Genomic DNA, 13676 nt, shown 5'->3' with positions numbered 1-13676 from the left:
GAGATTTGGAGAACACAGATTGTACCAAATGGTTGTTTGAAGTTGTTGTTGCCATTGTGACTTTTATGTGGCTTCAGTTGTACCTGCTGAAACTAATAAAACAGGTTTTCACAAAATCCTGGAACACCTCTTTTTCAGAAGTTTCGAGATGTGCGCGCAGCGGCATTTTCTCGCGCGTATCTCAGCAGCTTTTAAAATCCGCTCAGCACGCGCCAGCCCAACATATTCACACATCCCCTGATTGACGGCGCTTGCTGGGCTTTTAAAATTCACCTTAAAATGTTCATGTGTACAATATTACTTGCCATTGCTTAGTGCACTGCAAGCAAAGCTGGAATATGACCCTCAAATTATCTTCATCATCTCTGTAAAACTACCTGAGGACCTGCAAGCACTGCAGGGAAACTCCAAAATTACTTTGTACCTGTGGGCCCTGGCAAGCCGATTTTCAAAGGAAAACGCCCATAGAAGACCAATATCACAGCTAAGGAATGCATGATTTAAAAATAAAATCCTTGTGTGCACTTTACTGAGGTGGGGAACAATTTTGGAAAGGTTTTTATTCTCTGGGTAATCACCCGTGGAGGTAGGGAACAATTTTTGAAAGGTTTTTATTCTCTGGGTAATCACCTGTTTACCATGGGAATTCCTTTGAAAATTGCCCCCGTACTGTAATATCCATTGTGAAGGTACTTTCTGAGGTATGCACAGCTGGATCCCCAGAGCATGCACGCAGAAAGAATCCACTGCTTGGAAGAAAAAGAGCAGCTGGTTCCCTACCTAGGTAATGCAGCAGTTTCTGGGCTCGGTTCTGTCCTGGTCGCAGGTTGAAGAGGTCAGGATTCTCATCGATGAACTGAGTGTCCACTGTGCCATGAAGGAACTGGTCATTGCTCAGCACATTTTGTAAGAAGGGGATGTTTGTCTGCAAGAGATTGAGAGAGAGACAGGCAGGCAGACAAAAGAAGAAGGGGGGGGGGGGGGGGGGGAGAGAGAGACACATGTAAGAGAAGAGTCAGAGACCGGAAAAGTGTGGGATAGAAAGAGGAAGAGGAAATAAAAACAAAGAAACAAGTTAGCCAATCCAATACCATTTTTTTTCTTCTTCTCTTGTCCTGATAGATCTTTTTTCTTTTCTTCCAATTTAATTGTAAGCAGTGCAAACCGGGAATTTTTCCCCTATTTGTTTAACATTTTATTTTTATTCTGCAACATACAACAAATATGTATGCATAACACTTCCCTATCCTACACCGAGGTATAAATCAAGAATTTGCTCTAGCTCAGAAAGAGTTTAATGGTGTCTCACTGTGTTTTAACACATTTCCCTTTATAAAGAACAAACCAGAAAACAAAAGAAAACCATCTCCCCATCCCAAACCTCTTGCATCCAACATATGCATCCACATCCAAAGACACCCACAACATCCAAGTGGAATAATCCTCATACCTAGTACCAGTGAAAATGAAAAAACCCTATGCAATATAACTTTTTTTTTTTTTTAAACTAATTCACCGAGTAGCCCAAATCTAGTAGAGTTTTTTCTTTTCATCCAGTAGTTGCTTGTATTGCTCATAGAAGACTTTCCACATTTTTAATTCACTTTACATTTAGTTAATTGTACATCTTTCTAGCTCCATGAGGTAAATTAGTTTGTCTTGCCAAACATTCAGAACTGGTGGAATATCTTCAATCCATTTTAAAAGCACACCTTTACAAGCAAATTACAAAACCAAAATAAACTATTTCTATCCTTTTTTAATATCTGTTATTCTAGAAAGGTCAACCCAACAACAGTACTTTACCTCTAAAAACCATGCATTCCCTTGTGCATTTTTGTAGCTCTTGAATCACTCTCTCCCATAATCCACCCTCTCACTGTTCCTAGTCTGATCATAGCAGCACTGGTCCTGAGGCCAGAAGGAATTCACCAGGGCTTCTTCCAGAACCATGTTTCTAGCCACCAGATGTTGACCTTATTAAGGACTATGATCCCCTCCTCCAATCCCAGGGGCTGTGAATGTTACCTTTCTAGCCCCTGCTCATCTGGGGTGTGCAAGATCTGATCCAACAATCAAACTGGCGCACTCCACATCACAGTGCATAGCACTATCAATGAGCTACTGGGCTGACCCCCCAATATCATTTTCAAGGCACACTGTCAGTCTTTCCAATTCATAATCTAGGCCATTGAGCTGGCAAAGCACCGGGGATATCTTCTAGAAGAGAAGCATGACAGTTCCTAAAGAGGATGGTCTATAAATTAAAAAGTAATGAGCTAAGGACCAGGGCTTACAACATCCAGTATCTCCCATGATGCTCCTTCTGAATTTCTAGGCAAGTCTCTTGTCATCGCCTGTTTTGCCTCAGGTACCCATTTAGATTGTAATCTCTTTGGGGCAGAGACATGTAACTAAGGTTACCATCATCCAGAGGGACTGTTCCAGTCCTTTTTGCTTCCTTACAGACATGGCAAAGTTCCACTTCAACTAAGAAAAGAAGGAACTACATCTCTATGCATGCAATGGAGAAAATAAGGACTTGATCAGCTCTCCAGACTGATGCTGTTCTGCCTCTGCAATGCATGCATGTGTTTTATTACACTGCCACCTGCAACAGTTTATGATTATTGCTTAGCTTAGAGTCTCTGCACGCGTAGAACTCCCTTTCCTGACTGGGTTATTTTTTAAATAATTCTGAGCTCCCCATCGGATCTATCCCTGTTTGTTCCTTCTCTCTGTCTGGGTTCTCGGAGCCTTCCATTCTCAGCGTCCTGCTGAGGCTGTGGCGCTCACACACAGTCTGATGGGGTAGTGGGTTTGAGAGAAAATTGCTGCTCAATTTTCCCCTAACACTACCACCTTTTTCCTTTTCACTCCCCTTTCCAACCACTCCTACCACCGTCCCCCTTTCTGGTTTTGCAGCAGACCAGGCCCCGCTGCTGCTTCATTTTTTTTCCCCCACCGGTTTGGAAGCTCCTTCTGGCGGCAGGTTTTAGGGTATCTTGTGCTGTGTAACAGTTTATGCCTGGGGAAAGGAGCAGAGCAGCAGTCGAAAAAGAAAGTTTTGTTTTAAGTTTAGCAGCTGCTCCCTGCCCCAGTGCATCTTTGATGTGGCTCTCCCTACAAAGCTTTAGCTCTAGCAGTCCTTTAGCTTTTCCACTAAAGTTGGACAGCTGCTTTTTATTCTCCAACAGGCCGATACAGTACAGTGCGCTCCGGTGGAGCGCACTGCTAACCCGTATTTGGACGCACGTTTTGGACGCGCTAGCTTTACCCCTTATTCAGTAAGGGGTGAAAACGCGGTCCAACCCCCCCCCCCCCCCCCAGACTAATAGCACCCGCAACATGCAAATGCATGTTGATGGCCCTATTAGTCATTCCCGTGCGATACAGAAAGTAAAATGTGCAGCCAAGCCGCACATTTTACTTTAAGAAATTAGCGCCTACCCAAAGGTAGGCGTTAATTTCTGCTGGCGCCAGGGAAGTGCATAGAAAAGTAGTAAAAACTGCTTTTCTGTGCACCCTCCGACTTAATGTCATGGCAATATTAAGTCGGAGGTCCCAAAAGTTTAAAAAAAGTTAAAAATTAAAAAAAAAAAAAATGTTTTAATGGGCCCACGGCTCGAAAACCGGATGCTCAATTTTGCCGGTGTCCATTTTCAAACCCGTGGCTGTCAGCGAGTTTGAGAACCGACACCGGCAAAATCGAGTGTCGGCTGTTAAACCTGTTGACAGCCGCTCCTGTCCAAAAAGAGGCACTAGGGACGCACTAGTGTCCCTAGCGCCTCTTTTTACCGTGGGCCCTAATTTAACTAAAATTATTTACTGTATCGCCCGCAAGACAGGGAGGGGTTCCCAACCTTATTGGGAGCATGGATCCCCTTTTCGACTTCCAAAACGTTTTGAATCTCCACATGCTTCTCTTTCACTTTTGCCTGTAGTTATGTGCTTTACATAGAAAAGTTTTTAAGATAATAAAGAAATAGTTATATGCATACCAGACATTCATGATATATAAAACTTATTAAATAATGCTTACTGATATAAACAGAATTGCATTATATAAACTGACTTGCAAAGCACAGCAGTAAATGTGAAAGAATGCACTCATATTCAGAAACTTATGGAGTGTAAGTATAGGTTCCCACAGAGCTGGATCCGGGGTGACGGAGGGGAATGGACTGGTGGAGGGGGACAGAAAGAGAGAGACTGGCAGGCAGAGATGGATTGGTGCAGGGAGATAGAGGCTAGCATGAATGGACTGGTGGTGAGAACATGCGACTGGCGAGGATAGACTGGTGGAGAAAGAGAGCGAGCAAGCAACTGGCAGAGCTTGACTGGTTGAGGATTAGAAAGTGACTGGCAGGGATGACTCGTGCAGGGAGAGAAGGGGACTGGTTGGGATGGACTGTGGAGCAAAGACAGAGAATGACAGACTGATTGGGAACAGCAAAGGAAGGATGTTTGAGACAGGGAGATGTGGAGAGAGGTGTAGTGCACATATTTCCCACCCAGCCCACCACCCACTAACATGGTATTGTTTTGAAAATTATTTCTATTTTTAGAGAAAATCACCGGTGACAGGAAAACCACCCTATTAGTTCAATTTTATTTATTTATTTATTTAACAGATTTTCTATACCGACATTAAAATACACATCATGTCGGTTTACATTGTAACAGCAGGTAGAAAATACATAGAACGGGGAAGTGGGAGTGGATAAACCAGCAAAAACAAGAGTTAGAGAGGGCTCTAACAGGGAGCCCGAGGCAATAGTTAAAAATAGTTAACAAAAAGGGGCGGGGTAAGAGGAGTTAATTACAAAGGGCTAGAGTGCGGGGAGGTATAAAATGGGTGACTATTTACAGGGGGGGAAGGAAGGGGGCAACTGTTTACGAGGGGGGCAAGGAGAGGAAAGGTTGCTATTCCGGGAAAGACTGGGTGAAAATCAGGGGAATTGCATTTTATGGAGAGGGGTGGGGAGGAATAGAAGGGTGGCTATTTACAGGGGGGAGGGTAATTATTTAAAGGGGGGGCAGGCAGGGGGGAGATTGCTAATCCAGGAAGGCTTGGTGGAAAAGCCAGGTTTTTAGCATTTTGCGGAATTTATTTGGGCATGATTCCTGGCGTAGATTTGATGGCAGTGCATTCCATTGATGGGGCATGATTCCTGGCGTAGATTTGATGGCAGTGCAAGCCCTCATGGCAGGGGTCCCATTACTCTCTCCACACCTGCCTGTTACCAAATTCCATATATATGCAGAGGTAGGACCACCACTGCTCATAAAGCAAGAGGCACTGCTACAAACATTTTGCACCATTATCACAAGGTGCTGGGCATGCATGTCTGTGGCATCTCTAGACAGAAGGACCTTATAATTAAAAAAAAAAAAAAACAAACCCCAAAAAAACCCCTGGCCAGTTTTAACCATTATCATCAAAACATTCTTCTATATAGGAATGGGACAAATCCCAATATAAAAGCTGCACCTCACATTTTACAATACCCTGTGTTCACAGAAACTGCCCCAACATTTATTCTTACCATTCACCATAAAAAAAAATTAAAAAAATTCAAATTCTGTTGTCATCTCAGTAACAGAAACACAAACTCGCTCCACTACCAGGAACATTATATAATATAAAATCCTGCAAAAAAACGTACTCAGAATCTATAGGAAACTTGCCATACCCCAACTACCAGCTTCAAACAGTAACCTCCTTACCTATGAAAAGGCAACACTGCAAATATTACTGAACTGGAAACCACAAAAAGTCAGTCTCTGTACACATTGCAACAATGGAGAGCAGAGGTGCTTACCTGTAACAGGTGTTCTCAGAGGAAGCAGAATGCCAGTCCTCACACATGGGTGACATCATCGGATGGGTTCCAGCATGGAAAACTTATGTCAAAGTTTCTAGAACTTTAACTGAGCTTCTCTGAGCATGCCCAGCATGCCATTATACCACACTTCCAGATGAGGTCCTCTCAGACTTATAACACAGAATTAAGGAATGAAATTTAATTAAGAACAATACCCACGAAATGAAACCCAACTTTGCAGAGTGGCAGGTAGGTATCATGAGAGCTGGCATCCTGCTATCCTCTGAGAACACCTGTTACAGGTAAGCAACTCTGCTCTATTGCTGACCAAAGCTCCCTGTATGCTTTGACTTTTGGAATTTGATAGGGTCTCTTCAACACTGTCACTCATCATTTGTAAGTCAGCCCTCATGGAGGAGGATTTTCAGAGGGAATTAGCTGGGTAACTAATCAGTTATCTTATATTGCCCAAAGTGAAAATTGTTCCTCACATGACGACTTAAAAACCAAGTGGACTTTCCAACACATGTACTTAAGGGGCCAATATTAAAAAAAAAAAAAAAAAAAAAAAAGCTGAGCTCCTAAATTTAAGCACCTAAGTTAGGTGCTTTATTCAGCCAAATTTAGGTGCCTAATTTTTCAGATGAAAATTTGCATAGATACAGGGCTTAAATGTTAGGGACCTAGGTTTAAGGCTGCTATTCATTTGCCTAGATTTTGGATCCTAAATTAGGTGCCTAGTTCTGAAAATCAATACTAAGCTTCTAACTTTGTTTCCCCCACCTTAACTCTGCCCCTGTAACCACCCACCTTTTTAGTCTCCTAAATTAAGGAACCTGATGAAACTAGGAGCCTAAATGTAGGCACTCACCCCTAGTAAATTTTCAAAAAGGCCAATTTAGGTTCCTAACTCTAAAAATTAGGATCTTAAAACCTTTAAAAAACGACCCCAGCACAAGGTCACTAGATGTTGTGAAAGAGTAGATGTGCACTGGATTCTCTCCGCGGGGGCCTTCTCCTCCTTTTTATATAATCTGCACATTTTATTTTTAGACAGAGATATTTGGCTCATTATTGAGCTTGCAAAGTGACAGAGCTACGATCACTGGTCCTGTGCGCTCCCTCAGCTCAACATGTTGACTAAAACTGGGTGACAAGACAGAGATAAACAGAAAGTAACTCAGTCTAAAATGCTCCAGGGACACAGGCAAGATGTTCGATGGGGCCGACCAGAATATTACAGATGCTGCCGCGACCGAGATAGCAGCAAAGGATGACCGGTTCAACCAGCTGTCTACACAAATAGAAGGGCTGAGTACCCAATTTGCAGACTTTAAGCAACATCTTGAGGAGGCAGAAATGTGTATTTCAGCCCTAGAAGACAAAACACATGCCCTAGAGACAAATCTCACTGTGGTACAGCAGAGCAATAAAGCATTGACTGACAAAGTCAATGACTTGGAAAATTGCTCAAGGAGAAAATCTGTGCCTGGTAGGTATCCCCAAAAGTGTACCTGAAGCAGAGATGGCCTCGGTGGTTGAAAAATGGCTACCTTGGGCCCAGACTCAACTAATGGCACATTGTGGCTGGAGAGAGCCCACTTTTTGGGACCACAGAATCAGAACATTGAAAGACCTTGGGTAGTCATCTTCTGCGTGCTAAATATTTCCCACAAAAGTGGAAATCTTGCTGGCTTACAGTTGTAGTGGAATATTATTCTAAGAAGGCCATAAAATTCTTCTTTTCAAGACTACTCAGCAGCGGTTGCAGTAAAACAGAAAACCTTTGCTCCTATGCGCACGCAACTGATAAAGAAACAACTTCGTGTCACGCTTTTCTTTCCAGCTAAGCTGAAAGTCTTGTATCAGGGGAAAACCATATTTTTGAATACAGCAGATAAAGCTTGATCATTCTTACAAAATCTGGGAGAAGGCTCATAACCTGTCTATTGTTTTGGCTCTTACGTTTTGGACTGGCGCTTTAAGTAAGGAGTCTTACTGCTCAGAGTTCCCTTCAGAGTTTTGCTTTGGGCATGGCCTTGCTCCCATTGATATACTATATGGCTAAATGGAGAATCTTCTTTATTTTGATATTCTCATCCATATTTGTGCCTTTTTGTTTTTCTCAAAAAAAGGAAAAGTGATGAGAACTGGTTGGGGAGGGCCCTTATGGCATATATATGTACTGTGATGCTATCCTTACTGTTTTGTATTGCATTGATTTTGAGATATATTGGGTTATATAGTAGTGAGTTTAACTGTTGTGGGAGGGGGCGTTATAAAGGGTTGGCAGGGAGGATGCTTTGGGGGGAGGGTGCACACATATGTCTAATATTGCTTTGGATCACCGATAACTGGATTCCTTTGCTTTGTATGATGGCTGTATACCAGAGAGAGATTTGGGGGGGGGGGGGGGGGGGGGGCGGGACCTCTCCTCTATAGTATGGAGTTTCATGTTATATTAATAATCATACACTCACAATTAGGTGAGGAAATGGGTGAAGGCACCAAATGTCTCACTTGGTGTGCTGTGTAGTGAAGAGATATAACTTGCTGAAAGCTATGAAACTATTTCGTGCTGACACTGCTCCGTGAGAGGACATTTTTATTTTATTTATTTAGAGTTTTTATATACCGATGAATGTTGGGAACATCTCATCGGTTCACATTAAAACGAAATTCCGCAAAAATTGCTTTACAGTGAAACAAGGAACATATGGATAACAAGAAAAGTAAACAACGATTTACAGGTTGTTGATATGAATCATGAAAACATAACATGAATTACAAGAAAAAAAACCCATATTTACAGGAATATCATTATATACAAGAGTGTCGAGGTGGACTTGTGGAGTGTGTGTCATGTAGGGGAATGTCTGTCTGGAGTTAGAATACCTGAAATTATGGAAGCAGTGGATGGGAGAGGGTTGTTTTTTTTTTTGCCTCTGCCACCAAGCATAAGGATAGCGTGGCTATCCTAATTAATCAAGCCCTGCATTTTCAGACGGCCAAGGTAACACGAGAGTCTGAGGGTTGCTATGTCTTTGTGGAAGGACACTTATTTGGGAAACATGTCTTGCTGGTAAATATATATGCTAAACTGGTTAATATCCTTATACATTACAATCATCTCCTAATTATACTGGGGGGAGGGGACTTTAATGTAGTTTCCGATCCCGAAATAGAAAAGTTTCCCACTAAACCTTTCACCTCGAAAGTTCAGCGTGGGGCATTCCTTCCATATGTCACTATTTGCAATTATTGGATGAGTGGTGGAGATTACACCCCTTAGATATTGATTTTATACATTTCTCTAGGGCACATGATTCCAAATCAAGATTAGATTACTTATTGTTGTCCAAGATTTGCTTCTGTAAGGTGGTGGGAGCAGAGATTGGTCCTCTGGAAATCTCTGACTATGCACCAATCTGGATGACATTAGAGGGTTTCTCCCCAGCTGGTGGCTCAGAGAGATGGAAATTTCCCAACCACCTGTTGCAGGATAAGAAATGTCATGTCCACTTAATTGAGAAATGGAACGAATTTGAGGAATTTAATAAACACCACAAGGACAATCCTTTATTATTTTGGGAAACTGCAAAGGCAGTGCTACGGGGAGAAATATTGGCATATACAGCCAGAAAATGTTGGTCAACAATATATTGTCCCTGGAAAAACAACTGCAAATAGTTAAACTGAGGTGTGCTAGGTTTCCTTCTTTGGCACAAAAGTCAGAATTTATAGCCTCACAAACTGCTTTAAATGCTTTCATTCAGCAACAAACAAAGAACTGCCTTCTTTATCATAAGCACCAGCTACTTCTGCATGGTAATAAAGTAGGCTGCAAGTAGGCCAATGCTGTGAGAAACCGGGGAGGAAATACATGTTGTTGCATTGAAAACCAATACTGGCCAGGTAATTCATTTTATTTATTTATTTATTGAAGGCTTTTATATACCGATTTTCTTGAAACAAATCAAATCAACTCGGTTTACATCGAACTAAGCAGTAAATATAGATAACCAATCAACAATTCATACAAACTGGGACACAGGAAAATTTTCCACTACTATAAAAATCTATATATATATCTGATCCCATAAGAATATAGGATATGCCATATTGGGTCAAACCAAGGGTCCATCAAGACCAGTATTCTGTTTCCAACAGTGGCCAATCCAAGTCAATACCATCCATAATCTATTACCTATGGAGTTCCTCTCTGTCAAGATAGGGTGACCTAATGAAAAAAGGAAAGCATTAGATATATAGATGCCTTAAGTATCTTCTTTACCACTTCAGGCACACAGTATAGTTTCTAAATGATTACGGATTCTGTTACAGGGCTTATTATATCAGTCATTGTTCTGGATCTCTGGTTAAGGAGGGTAGGACCGGGGGAGTAGGGGTTTGCGGATATCATATGGTTCTCTGGATATTCTTGATTCTAATGCTTGCGTGTATGGCGTGCATCAGGAACAAAAGGCTGGCCGTGTACTATTGCACTGTTTTGTTCACCCAGCAGGCTACAATGGTAGAATCGACTAGCAGCCGTGTAGCTCTGAAATAACTAAAAGCCATAGGGGAAATGCAGGCACCTGTGTACACAGCTCTGTCTGGCAGGCTATGTAGAGGTCCTAAGAGGTTCACTAGTAATGTAACTATATCAATTAGGCTGCAATGATAAATCAAACTAGTCGTTGGTCTGATAGGCTGTAAGAGAGCATAAAGTAAGTGAAGTTGCTCCCTTGTAATAGGTGTTCTCTGCAGACAGCAGGGCAAATCAACCACATACATGGGTGACGTCATCTGAAGGCGCTAATGCAGATTCATTCTCTCAGGGGTCAGATAGCAAAACTTTCTGAGCATCTGTGGGACTTCCCTCACTGCAGCCCTTCACAAGTCTCTTCATTCTTTTCTCTAGCCACCTTTATGGGGAAGAGGACAGGATTGTGTGGCTTATTTGTTCTGCTGTCTGAGGAGAACACCCAATACAGGAGAACAAATTTCCTTTCTTTGGGCCCAGGTAGGACAAATACAGCCAACACAAGTGGCTGAAGACAAATGTTATTCCCTTAAAATTACATGCAACTTGAGATAAAAGGTAGATGGGGGGAGGTGAAACTAGCAAACATCCAGGTTTGTTTTTTTTTTAGAATTGCTTGACTACAGGTACTGTCATTTACTGAGGTCTGTTCTAGACAGTAATGGTTAACGGACGTGTGACCAGAGGACCAGGTTGCTGCTTTGCAGATGTCCTGTATTGAAACTGATCTTTGAAAAGCGATGGAAGCTGCAGTATCTTCAATTTGATGTGCTTTAACCTTGTTAGGAAGGTTTATTCCTGCTTCTTTATAACAGAACAAAATGCAGTCTGATAGCCAAGATGAAAGAGTCTGTTTGGTAACAGGATGGTCTTGTGTGATTGGATTACAGAGATTTTCCTGAGAGATCTTGTCCTTTATAAATAAAATATATATATATATTGCTCTACAATCCAACTTATGAAGCATCTGGTCATCTATGGAAGCACGAGGCTTTGGGATGAAAGTATAGGAACAATTAATTGATTCAAATGGAACAGTGAAACAGGACTAAACTTTAAATGAGTTCTGAGCATTGCCTTGGGCCCAAAATTCAAATGGTGGGCAACCAGATACATAGGACTTACTGGCTAACTAGCAGCTGCTGAATATCTGCTCACGTTCATGGCTGCTAGATAGCCAGATAAGTCACTTATTTGGCTATCTATCAGGTGGACAATTTTTGGGGCGGGCAGTGGGCGGATCAGGGCGATGCTACTTAGCTGGATAACTTATCTGGCTAAGTAGCTATATTGATATTTAGCCGGATAAGTTGCCCGTCTATGTTAGAACTGCTCAATAGCAGGTCTAAACTTAGATGGATATAACTTATCCAGGTAAGTTGCAATATATACGCAGATACTGAGCGGCACATCTGTGCCACTGAATATCCTTGTATCATAGCCAAATAAGGTGCTATCCGACTAAGTTACTTATGGACCGATACAGTACAGTGCGCTCCAACGGAGCGCACTGTTAGCCTGCTATTGGACGCGTGTTTTCCCTTACCCCTTATTCAGTAAGGGGAGGAAAACGCGCGTCCAACCCACGGCACCTAATAGCGCCTTCAACATGCAAACGCATGTTGATGGCCCTATTAGGTATGTGCGCAGGATACAGAAAGTAAAACGTGCAGCCAAGCTGCACATTTTACTTTCAGAAATTAGCGCCGACCCAAAGGTCGGCGCTAATTTCTTCCGGTACCGGGAAAATGCACAGAAAAGCAGTAAAAACTGCTTTTCTGTGCACCCTCAGACTTAATATCATAGCGATATTAAGTCGGAGGTCCCGAAGAGTAAAAAAAGTTAAAAAAAAAAATAAAAAAATAATAATTTTAATTCGGCCGAAAACTGGACGCTCAATTTTGCCGGCGTCTGGTTTCCGAGCCCATGGCTGTCAGCGGGCTCGAGAATCGACGCCGACAAAATTGAGCGTCGGCTGTCAAACTCGCTGACAGCCGCTGCTCCTGTCAAAAAGGAGGCGCTAGGGACGCGCTAGTGTCCCTAGCGCCTCCTTTTCCCCGTTTCTACCGCGCCACCTAATTGGAATACTGCATTGTGCGCACCGGCGAGGGGCCGGTGCACGCGTCGGGAGAGCGGGCATTCGTCCGCTCTCCCGCGGACTTTACTGAATCGGCCTGTTAGCCAGGTAGGATTTGAATATTGATCCCTTATTTTAAAAAATCTGTAGAAAGGAGAATCAATCACTAATGCCTGGAGTTCATGTATTCTTTGTGCTGAAGTTATTGCAACTAGGAAAAGTACTTTACAGCAGGGGCGAGCAAACTTATTAAGCCTTGGCACCCCCTTCCATTCGTGCAGTTGGTTGAGACCCCCAAGATGGGTTACTACATACATGTATGTATGTGTGTGTGTGTATAAATATACACACATACATAAATACATACACATGCACCCACACATGAAGGGTATTCACCAGGCAGCCACACTGCTAACCAGAGAATCAACGCCCCCATTTTATTTCTCGTTTAGTTGCTAAAAGGAGGAAGCTCACATATAAGCACACAGAGGCACAGAGAGGTAGATCCCCTGTACTCAGAGAGACACCCCACACCCAGACTGACAGGGAAACAAATACCCGGACAGAGACCCCTCACTCAGACAGTTAGCCCATACCCATGCAGACACAGACACCCGCATTCAGACAGACCTCAGAGACAGACATAGCACACCTGGACAGAGAAACACAGACACAACACAGAGGGAGACAGTCAGATTACATCAAACACAGACACAGACCACACACACAGATCAAAACACAGAGATACATAATTTACATCACACCCCAGTCCACAGGTCATACACCACAATGATAAGGGCTGGAATAAAAAAACAAAACAAACAAACAAAAACTTAGGTGCCCTGACCAGATTTTTTTTTCTATTTTACTGTTTTCACTAATTTTCTATTTTTCTTTCTACTTTTGTATTTTCTTAGTTTGCTCAGTTTTTTGATTTGATTTGATTTGCATATTTAATTTTACCTATATTTTCCCTTCCGCACCTCTTTCCTCTCTCGCCCCTCCACTTCCTCATTCTCCCTGGCCCCTCTCCAGCCTCTCCAGGTCTTTTCCCCCAGCGGGTAACAGTTGTGATATCTCTCCCCTTGGGTAAGGACCCAGCGGCAGCAGGAATCCCTCCTAGGCTGAGGCCGGGAGGTGGCAGTTTTTTTTGCTGGGTTGCGGAAAACCGCAGTGGCTGCTGCCATGTACAGTTCTCCCATAGAGTAAGCAGCTTCCCACCTGG

At 42.7% G+C, this 13676-nt stretch overlaps 1 protein-coding gene across 5 annotated transcripts in view; it reads right to left on the bottom strand.

Moving 5' to 3' along the window:
- PC (pyruvate carboxylase) overlaps positions 1-13676 on the bottom strand; it is a 582027-nt gene that overhangs the window by 120234 nt on the left and 448117 nt on the right. For all 5 annotated transcript variants that reach the window (XM_029611112.1, XM_029611108.1, XM_029611109.1 and 2 more), the window contains one exon: positions 781-925. In XM_029611112.1, the coding sequence (XP_029466972.1) occupies positions 781-925 (145 nt within the window). The remainder of the gene's footprint in view (positions 1-780; positions 926-13676) is intronic.

This window comes from Rhinatrema bivittatum, chromosome 8 (assembly GCF_901001135.1).
Source record: "Rhinatrema bivittatum chromosome 8, aRhiBiv1.1, whole genome shotgun sequence".
NCBI lineage: Eukaryota > Metazoa > Chordata > Amphibia > Gymnophiona > Rhinatrematidae > Rhinatrema > Rhinatrema bivittatum.
This window is presented reverse-complemented; position numbering and strand designations above follow the sequence as displayed.